We start from the raw sequence: 9811 nt of genomic DNA, 5'->3' as shown, positions 1-9811 counted from the left end.
TGCTGTAGGTAACTGACCTGTGAGTGCTGTGCTGTAGGGAACTGTGACCTGTGTGTGTGCTGTAGGTAACTGTGACCTGTGTGTGCTGTAGGGAACTGCGACCTATGTGTGCTGTGCTGTAGGGAACTGTGACCTGTGTGTGTGCTGTGCTGTAGGTAACTGTGACCTGTGTGTGTGCTGTGCTGTAGGTAACTGTGCCCTGTGTGTGTGCTGTGCTGTAGGTAACTGTGATCTGTGTGTTTGCTGTGCTGTAGGTAACTGTGACGTGTGTGTGTGTGTGTGTGTGTGTGCTGTGCTGTAGGTAACTGTGACCTGTGAGTGCTGTGCTGTAGGGAACTGTGACCTGTGTGTGTGCTGTGCTGTAGGTAACTGTGACGTGTGTGTGCTGTAGGTAACTGTGACCTGTGAGTGCTGTGCTGTAGGGAACTGTGACCTGTGTGTGTGCTGTGCTGTAGGTAACTGTGACCTGTGTGTGCTATAGGGAACTGCGACCTGTGTGTGCTGTGCTGTAGGGAACTGTGACTTGTGTGTGTGCTGTGCTGTAGGGAACTCTGACCTGTGTGTGTGCTGTGCTGTAGGTAACTGTGACCTGTGTGTGCTGTGCTGTAGGTAACTGTGACGTGTGTGTGTGTGCTGTGCTGTAGGTAACTGTGACCTGTGAGTGCTGTGCTGTAGGAAACTGTGACCTGTGTGTGTGCTGTGCTGTAGGTAACTGTGACGTGTGTGTGTGTGCTGTGCTGTAGGTAACTGTGACCTGTGAGTGCTGTGCTGTAGGGAACTGTGACCTGTGTGTGTGCTGTGCTGTAGGTAACTGTGACCTGTGTGTGTGCTGTGCTGTAGGTAACTGTGACCTGTGTGTGCTGTGCTGTGCTGTAGGTAACTGTGACGTGTGTGTGTGCTGTGCTGTAGGTAACTGTGACGTGTGTGTGGGTGCTGTGCTGTAGGTAACTGTGACCTGTGAGTGCTGTAGGGAACTGCGACCTGTGTGTGCTGTGCTGTAGGGAACTGTGACCTGTGTGTGTGCTGTGCTGTAGGTAACTGTGACCTGTGTGTGTTCTGTGCTGTAGGTAACTGTGACCTGTGTGTGTGCTGTGCTGTAGGTAACTGTGACGTGTGTGTGCTGTGCTGTAGGTAACTGTGACCTGTGAGTGCTGTGCTGTAGGGAACTGTGACCTGTGTGCTGTGCTGTAGGTAACTGTGACCTGTGTGTGTGCTGTGCTGTAGGGAACTGTGACCTGTGTGTGTGCTGTGCTGTAGGTAACTGTGACCTGTGTGTGCTGTAGGGAACTGCGACCTGTGTGTGCTGTAGGGAACTGTGACCTGTGTGTGTGTTGTGCTGTAGGTAACTGTGACGTGTGTGTGTGTGTGTGCTGTGCTGTAGGTAACTGTGAACTGTGAGTGATGTAGGGAACTGCGACCTGTGTGTGCTGTGCTGTAGGGAACTGTGACCTGTTTGTGTGCTGTGCTGTAGGTAATTGTGACCTGTGTGTGTGCTGTGCTGTAGGTAACTGTGACCTGTGTGTGTGCTGTGCTGTAGATAACTGTGACCTGTGTGTGTGTGTGTGTGCTGTGCTGTAGGTAATTGTGACGTGTGTGTGTGTGTGCTGTGCTGTAGGTAACTGTGACCTGTGAGTGCTGTGCTGTAGGGAACTGTGACCTGTGTGTGTGCTGTGCTGTAGGTAACTGTGACGTGTGTGTGTGCTGTGCTGTAGGTAACTGTGACCTGTGTGTGTGCTGTGCTGTAGGGAACTGTGACCTGTGTGTGTGCTGTGCTGTAGGTAACTGCGACCTGTGTGTGCTGTAGGGAACTGCGACCTGTGTGTGCTGTGCTGTAGGGAACTGTGACCTATGTGTGTGCTGTGCTGTAGGGAACTGTGACCTGTGTGTGTGCTGTAGGTAACTGTGACCTGTGTGTGCTGTGCTGTAGGTAACTGTGATGTGTGTGTGCTGTGCTGTAGGTAACTGTGACCTGTGAGTGCTGTGCTGTAGGGAACTGTGACCTGTGTGTGTGCTGTGCTGTAGGTAACTGTGACGTGTGTGTACTGTGCTGTAGGTAACTGTGACCTGTGAGTGCTGTGCTGTAGGGAACTGTGACCTGTGTGTGTGTGTGTGTGCTGTGCTGTAGGTAACTGTGACCTGTGTGTGTGCTGTGCTGTAGGTAACTGTGACCTGTGTGTGTGCTGTGCTGTAGGTAACTGTGACGTGTGTGTGTGTGTGCTGTGCTATAGGTAACTGTGACCTGTGAGTGCTGTGCTGTAGGGAACTGTGACCTGTGTGTGTGCTGTGCTGTAGGTAACTGTGACCTGTGTGTGTGCTGTGCTGTAGGTAACTGTGACCTGTGTGTGCTGTGCTGTAAGTAACTGTGACCTGTGTGTGCTGTGCTGTAAGTAACTGTGACATGTGTGTGCTGTGCTGTAGGGAACTGCGACCTGTGTGTGCTGTGCTGTAGGTAACTGTGACCTGTGTGTGCTGTGCTGTAAGTAACTGTGACGTGTGTGTGCTGTGCTGTAGGGAACTGCGACCTGTGTGTGCTGTGCTGTAGGTAACTGTGACATGTGTGTGCTGTGCTGTAGGGAACTGCGACATGTGTGTGCTGTGCTGTAGGTAACTGTGACATGCGTGTGCTGTGCTGTAGGGAACTGCAACCTGTGTGTGCTCTGTAGGTAACTGTGACGTGTGTGTGCTGTGCTTTGCTGTAGGTAACTGTGACCTGTGTGTGTGCTGTGCTGTAGGTAACTGTGACCTGTGTGTGCTGTGCTGTAGGTAACTGTGACCTGTGTGTGTGCTGTGCTGTAGGTAACTGTGACCTGTGTGTGCTGTGCTGTAGGTAACTGTGACCTGTGTGTGCTGTGCTGTAGGAAACTGCGACCTGTGTGTGCTCTGTAGGTAACTGTGACCTGTGAGTGCTGTGCTGTAGGTAACTGTGACGTGTGTGTGCTGTGCTGTAGGTAACTGTGACGTGTGTGTGCTGTGCTGTAGGGAACTGCGACCTGTATGTGCTGTGCTGTAAGTAACTGTGACCTGTGTGTGCTGTGCTGTAGGGAACTGCGACCTGTGTGTGTTGTGTAGGTAACCGCGACCTGTGTGTGCTGTGCTCTGTAGGTAAGTGCGGCCTGTGTGTGCTGTGCTGTAGGTAACTGCGACTGGTGTGTGCTGTGCTGTAGGTAACTGCAACCTGTGTGTGCTGTGCTCTGTAGGTAACTGTGACCTGTGTGTGCTGTGCTGTAGGTAACTGCGACCTGAGTGTGCTGTGCTGTAGGTAACTGCGACCTGTGTGTGCTGTGCTCTGTAGGTAACTGCAATCTATCTGTGCTGTAGGTAACTGTGACCTGTGTGCTGTAAGTAACTGTGACGTGTGTGTGCTGTGCTGTAGGTAACTGTGACGTGTGTGTGCTATAGGTAACTGCGACCTGTGTGTGCTGTGCTGTAGGTAACTGCGACCTGTGTGTGCTGTGCTGTAGGGAACTGCGACCTGTTTGTGCTGTGCTCTGTAGATAACTGCAACCAGTGAGTGCTGTGCTGTATGGAATGGCAACCTGTGTGTGCTGTGCTCTGTAAGTAACTGTGACCTCTGTGTGCTGTGCTGTAGGTAACTGCGATATATGTGTGCTGTGCTCTGTAGGTGACTACGACCTGTGTGTGCTGTGCTGTAGGTAACTGTGAACTGTGTGTGTGCTGTGCTGTAGGTGACTGTGACCTGTGAGTGCTGTGCTGTAGGTAACTGTGACCTGTGAGGGCTGTGCTGTAGGTGACTGCGACCTGTGAGTGCTGTGCTGTAGGTGACTGCAACCTGTGTGTGCTGTGGGTGACTGTGAACTGTGAGTGCTGTGCTGTGGGTAAATGTGACCTGTGAGAGCTGTGCTGTAGGTAACTGTGACATGTGTGTGTGCTGTAGGTAACTGTGACCTGTGTGTGCTGTGCTGTAGGTAACTGTGACGTGTGTGTGTGCTGTGCTGTAGGTAACGGCAACCTGTGTGTGCTGTGCTGTAGGTAACTGTGACCTGTGAGTGCTGTGCTGTAGGTAACTGCGACCTCTGTGTGCTGTGGTGTAGGTAATTGTGATCTGTATGTGCTGTACTGTAGGTAACTGCGACCTGTGTGTGCTGTACTGTAGGTAAGTGCTGTAAGTGCTCCCTGCCTGTACAGTAAGTACCTGGCTGTACTGCAGGTAAATCATCCCTGTGTGTACAGTAAGTACCTGGCTGTACTATAGGTAAGTGCTCCCTGTCTGTACAGTAAGTACCTGGCTGTAATGTAGGTAAGTTCCCCCGGTATGTGCAGTAAGTACCTGGCTGTACTGCAGGTAAGTGCCCTCAGTCTGTACAGTAAGTACCTGGCTGTACTGCAGGTAAGTGCTCCCTGTCTGACCAGTAAGTACCTGGCTGTACTTCAGGTAAGTGCTCCCTGTGTGTACAGTAAGTACCTGGCTGTACTGCAGGTAAGTGCTCCCTTTCTGTACAGTAAGTAGCTGGCTGTACTGCAGGTAAGTGCTCCCTGTCTGTACAGTAAGTACATGGCTGTACTGCAGGTAAGTGCCCTCAGACTGTACAGTAAGTACCTGGTTGGTCCGGCAGGCTCGGGAAACCTTGTGTGTGCGCAGAGCAGTGCTGTAGGTAAGTGCTCCCTGTCTGTACAGTAAGTACCTGGCTGGTCCGGCAAGCTGAGGGAGCCCTGTGTGTGTGCAGAGCAGTGCTGTAGGTAAGTGCTCCATGTCTGTACAGTAAGTACCTGGCTGGTCCGGCAGGCTGGGGGAGCCCTGTGTGTACAGTAAGTACCTGGTTGGTCCGGCAGGCTGGGGGAGCCCTGTGTGTACAGTAAGTACCTGGTTGGTCCGGCAGGCTGGGGGAGCCCTGTGTGTACAGTAAGTACCTGGCTGGTCCGGCAGGCTGGGGGAGCCCTGTGTGTGCGCGCAGAGCAGTGCTGTAGGTAAGTGCTCCCTGTCTGTACAGTAAGTACCTGGCTGGTCCGGCAGGCTGGGGGAGCCCTGTCTGTACAGTAAGTACCTGGTTGGTCCGGCAGGCTGGGGGAGCCCTGTGTGTACAGTAAGTACCTGGTTGGTCCGGCAGGCTGGGGGAGCCCTGTGTGTGCAGAGCAGTGCTGTAGGTAAGTGCTCCCTGTCTGTACAGTAAGTACATGGCTGGTCCGGCAGGCTGGGGGAGCCCTGTGTGTGCAGAGCAGTGCTGTAGGTAAGTGCTCCCTGTGTGTACAGTAAGTACATGGCTGGTCCGGCAGGCGGGGGGAGCCCTGTGTGTGCAGAGCAGTGCTGTAGGTAAGTGCTCCCTGCGTGTGCAGTAAGTACCTGGCTGGTCCGGCAGGCGGGGGGAGCCCTGTGTGTGCAGAGCAGAGCAGTGCTGTGCGTGGTGTAGCTGGAGGATAAGGGTGTGTGTAGGGTGTAGAGATGCCACATTCCCACGTGGGGGCTGACGTTGCCTGTTCTCTGGTTCACCACTGATTGTGCTGCTATAAATGTGCAGAGCTCCAGCTCCAGCACAAACCTCTCTCCTCGCTGTGATCACACAGCACCAGATGCAGAGCCAGTGCCTGCAGAACGCTCTGCACCATCAGGGGAGGCTGCAGAACGCTGTGCATCGTCAGAGGAGGCTGCAGAACCCTATACACCACCATAGGAGGCTGCAGAACCCTATACACCACCACAGGAGGCTGCGGACAGTGCCACCACAAGCTGGCAGCACCCATCTACCCCTGGCACAGGATCTGCTGCAAATGACCCTCTGTAAAGTTTCTTGGCCGGATCACCCTGACTCACCTGTGCAGCGCACCGCCTGCCCTGCCCCCCGGATTATGTACAGGTGAGCTGGCTGCTGCTCGGGAGGGTAAGAGTGTGGACTCTATTACTCAGCACATACAGAGCTGGTCCGGAGAGAGCTGCTGGGGGACCGGTGCGCCTCACCTGAGCGGAGGACCGGGCGCAAGGACCATGGACTTCTCCTGAGCTGCGTTCCCCACCTGGGCAGGGTCAATGTCCGACACAGAGAAGTCCTCTGCCCCCAGGGAAGGACCTATCGATATTTCATGATTAACTTTGAGAACTTGTTAGCAGAAAGGGGGGGCATCTCTGCCATGGAGTGCCCGGGGGACTGTGCCAACAGCACCATGCACAATGGGACTATCCCAGACGAGGAAGGTGGCCCCCCTTACACCCTACAGGTCACACTGGCTCTCATATCACTGGTCGGTATTCTCATGCTCTTCACGGTCTTTGGCAACGTCCTGGTGGTCATAGCGGTGTTTACCAGCAGGGCCCTCAAAGCCCCCCAGAACTTGTTCCTCGTGTCCCTTGCATCTGCTGACATTCTTGTTGCCACTTTGGTGATGCCCTTCTCCCTGGCCAACGAGGTGATGGGATACTGGTACTTTGGGAAGGTGTGGTGCGAGATCTACCTGGCCTTGGATGTCCTCTTCTGCACCTCCTCCATAGTCCACCTCTGCGCCATCAGCCTGGACCGCTACTGGTCCATCACCCAAGCCATAGAGTACAACCTGAAGAGGACCCCACGCAGGATCAAATGTATCATTTTCATCGTGTGGGTGATCTCAGCTGTCATCTCCTTCCCCCCACTCATCACTATCGAGAAGGAGAGTGGTAAGATTGAGGAACCCAAGTGCAAGATCAATGAGGAGAAGTGGTACATCATCTCCTCCTGCATCGGCTCCTTCTTTGCTCCCTGCGTCATCATGGTCCTGGTGTACATCAGGATCTACCAGATCGCCAAGAAGAGGACCAGGGTCCCCCCAAGCAAGAGGAGCAATGGGGAGCCCGAGAAGAAGCAGAATGGTTTGGCAGACCAGGACTTGCCCGTGAAACTCAACGGGGATAATGCCGAAGAGGAGCATCAGAGGGAGGCAGAGGCCAATGGAGGGGACATGGAGGACTCCTCATCCTCTGAGCACCGGGAGGACCTCCAGTATGCCTCCAAGAAGAAGCAGGAGAAGGCTCAGAGGGGCAAAGGGAAGACCAAGCTGAGTCAGATCAAGCCAGGTGACAGCCTGCCCCGCAGGGATGAGGAGAACAGTGCCAAGTCCTCCAGGTGGAGAGGAAGGCAGAACAGGGAGAAGAGGTTCACCTTCGTCCTGGCTGTGGTCATTGGGGTGTTTGTTGTGTGCTGGTTCCCTTTCTTCTTCACCTACTCCCTCATTGCCATCTGCAGCAAGAGCTGCAACGTTCCTGAGACTCTCTTCAAATTCTTCTTCTGGTTTGGGTACTGCAACAGCTCCCTGAACCCTGTCATCTACACCATCTTCAACCATGACTTCAGGAGGTCTTTTAAGAAGATCCTGTGCAAGGGTGACAGGAAAAGGATTGTGTGACCCCCCTCTTCCCCCTCCCCCACAGGGGCCACATCACTTGTGTGGATGCCTGTGGGACCTTTCACCCAGGACAACGTGAGCCATCTGGGCAGACATCACCTTCCTATCCCGTGTATTTTACAGTAAGGACTTCTGCATCCCCAGTGAGAGCAGGGTGTCTTCATTTTGGAAGGCACACAGCTTTATGTGATCACATGAATGCTTAAATATATTTTATTACTAAAAAACAAAAATTATAATTCTGTATCATTATCTGCAGGCATCTCATCATTAATATATATATATTTTTTTTAATATGTTTCCCCCCAGATCTAACCCATTATTCTATGTATTGATATTAAGTTGCAGTAGTTTCAGTTATCCTCAGTAACATTGTATATTATTCCCCACCTTCAGTTTATATTATGTTTTTGTTTCTCCAATTTGCCAAAGGGGCTGTTTAACCCCTTTGTTGAAGGTGGGGACGTGCAATGCAATCTCTCTCTCTCTCTTTTCCTGCAATGGTTTCTGGGACTGAATGGGTTACTGTGCACAGAGGTAGATTGGGGGTGTGTTATGGTGGCTGTGGCAGGTAACCCTGTATCTGCTGGTTAGATTTAATACACAGTGTAATCAAACCCCCCACCCCCCTCCATACAGAAATATGGGTTCAGCATTGGATTTGGAATTACCAATTGAAAAACAGCTATGTTGCATAATAGATCTATGCTGAGTATAGGTGAACACTGGTGGCTTCCTGACATTCAAGAGATGTCTGTAGGGAGCAGTCAGGGATCTGTAAACTGCCCATTAGGGTGACATCAGAAGAGGTGTGCTCCCAGATCAGTCACATTGGGACCCATTAATCACTAATATCATTTACAGTGCGATATTAGCGCCCAGAATCTCATTGCAATATGCGATTATACCATCGGAATGTATCGGTGAGCACGCACACAGACAGGGGCTACAAAAGTAATTTGTTCACTCCTGTTTGTGTGGGTCATGTGTGTGCCCCGGTCGTTGCCGGGGTGGGTTCTCGAGGAGCCCTCTCCCAGTGATCATCAATGTCCTCTTCAGATGGCGTTTGTGTAGGGGGCACATTCCAGAATTCAGTGGTTCTCAAACTCGATCCTCAGGACCCCACACAGTCCGCACTTTCCAGGTTACCCGACAGGTGCACAGGTGCGTTCGTTACTGACTGACACATTTTAAAAGATCCACAAGTGGAGCTGATTATTTCCCTTAATTCTGTGAGGAGACCTGCAAAACATGCACTGTGTGGGGTCCTGAGGACCGAGGTTGAGCACCTGTGCTTTACATTATGGAGCTTGGTAATCTTATGTGGTCTGCGGCTGCTGTTGGAAACAGGGGGAGCTGAGCAAATATTGCAAAAATGTGGTCCCTACATCATACATTGGGTAACAATATTTGTGGGTATCCTCCGAATACTGGTATTTAATGATCAATGCACCCTAGGCTAAGGTGGTGCTTGCAGACACTGGGAGATCCTCACTACAGTGTGTTACTATACAGCAAACTGCCTGTATGACTCTGACACTCCCATACAGGGATGCTGATACAGAAATGCTGCTTTTTACAGTTCTTTAACCTGAGTGCTGACCACCTCCCCTTTGTGGACAAGCTCCCACCATCCCCTTTCATATCATTGAATGTCCATTGCAGGGGTTTTCAAACTCAGGACCCCACCTGGTCACCTGACAGGTGCACTCATTACTCATTGACACATTTTAAAAGATTCACAGGTGGAGTTAATTATATCACTTGTGATTCTGTGAGGAGACCTGCAAAACATGCACCGTGTGGGGTCCCGAGGACCGAGTCTGAGTACCTGTGGTCTATTGCATCTGTCCATCCCTGCCTGTGCTGAGATTCTGGCAGCTGTGTGGGGAGTGGATGCAACAGGCTTTAGCTTCCAAAGAGAACTGCGCTGTATTTCTGATTTTATGAACGTGTCATAGTGTAGGGTAGTGGCTATACCACCTCTCCCTGGGGTCACTATACAATACAGAAATGTGATAAATGATCATGAAGCTAAAATACAGATGAGCGTTCGCAAACACTGCTGAAAGCATCTGCCGATATATCGGTAATCCTTTGTAATACATTCTTAATTGCATCAATATATACATACTGTATATGTGCCTAAACTGCTGGGCCATACAATGACATCACGCACTTACAGATGACATCACTACCCCATTCCCCTCCATACCCAATCAAATCTGATTATATAGGATTATGGCCATCTGCGTCATTTATAGCGGAACCCACGTCCTTATAATGATTTGTCCTCCGTTTTAGATTCACAAGCTGCCCATGTATATAATGCTGTATGTAGCCAGCTGTACATTACTCCATGGAGGGGACCGTAGGTGACAAAGGCCACCAGCAGCTTGTCAGGACTAATGCTTAGCCTTTTATTTTTTTTAAGTGCTTTCCAGATCAAAACTAGAACAAGTAGCACAAGGGGCAGATGTGC

General features: G+C 51.5%; 1 protein-coding gene across 1 annotated transcript; it reads left to right on the top strand.

Annotated features, from left to right (window-relative positions):
• The first annotated feature begins 5470 nt into the window (after positions 1–5470).
• Positions 5471–7581, top strand: ADRA2A (adrenoceptor alpha 2A). The gene is made up of 2 exons (XM_083149833.1): positions 5471–5600; positions 5631–7581. Exon 2 carries the CDS (start codon positions 6034–6036, stop codon positions 7327–7329), a length of 1296 nt encoding a protein of 431 aa, XP_083005959.1. The 5' UTR covers positions 5471–5600; positions 5631–6033; the 3' UTR covers positions 7330–7581.
• The last annotated feature ends 2230 nt before the right edge of the window (positions 7582–9811 follow it).

The sequence above is a fragment of the Crinia signifera genome, chromosome 6 (assembly GCF_055691185.1).
Source record: "Crinia signifera chromosome 6, ASM5569118v1, whole genome shotgun sequence".
NCBI lineage: Eukaryota > Metazoa > Chordata > Amphibia > Anura > Myobatrachidae > Crinia > Crinia signifera.
The sequence above is the reverse complement of the archived record's forward strand: the minus strand, read 5'-3'. Positions and strand labels throughout refer to the sequence as shown.

What these genes read in the sequence shown, in the direction of transcription:
- ADRA2A (XM_083149833.1), top strand. Translation starts at nt 6,034, where the DNA reads ATGATTAACTTTGAGAACTTGTTAGCAGAAAGGGGGGGCATCTCTGCC.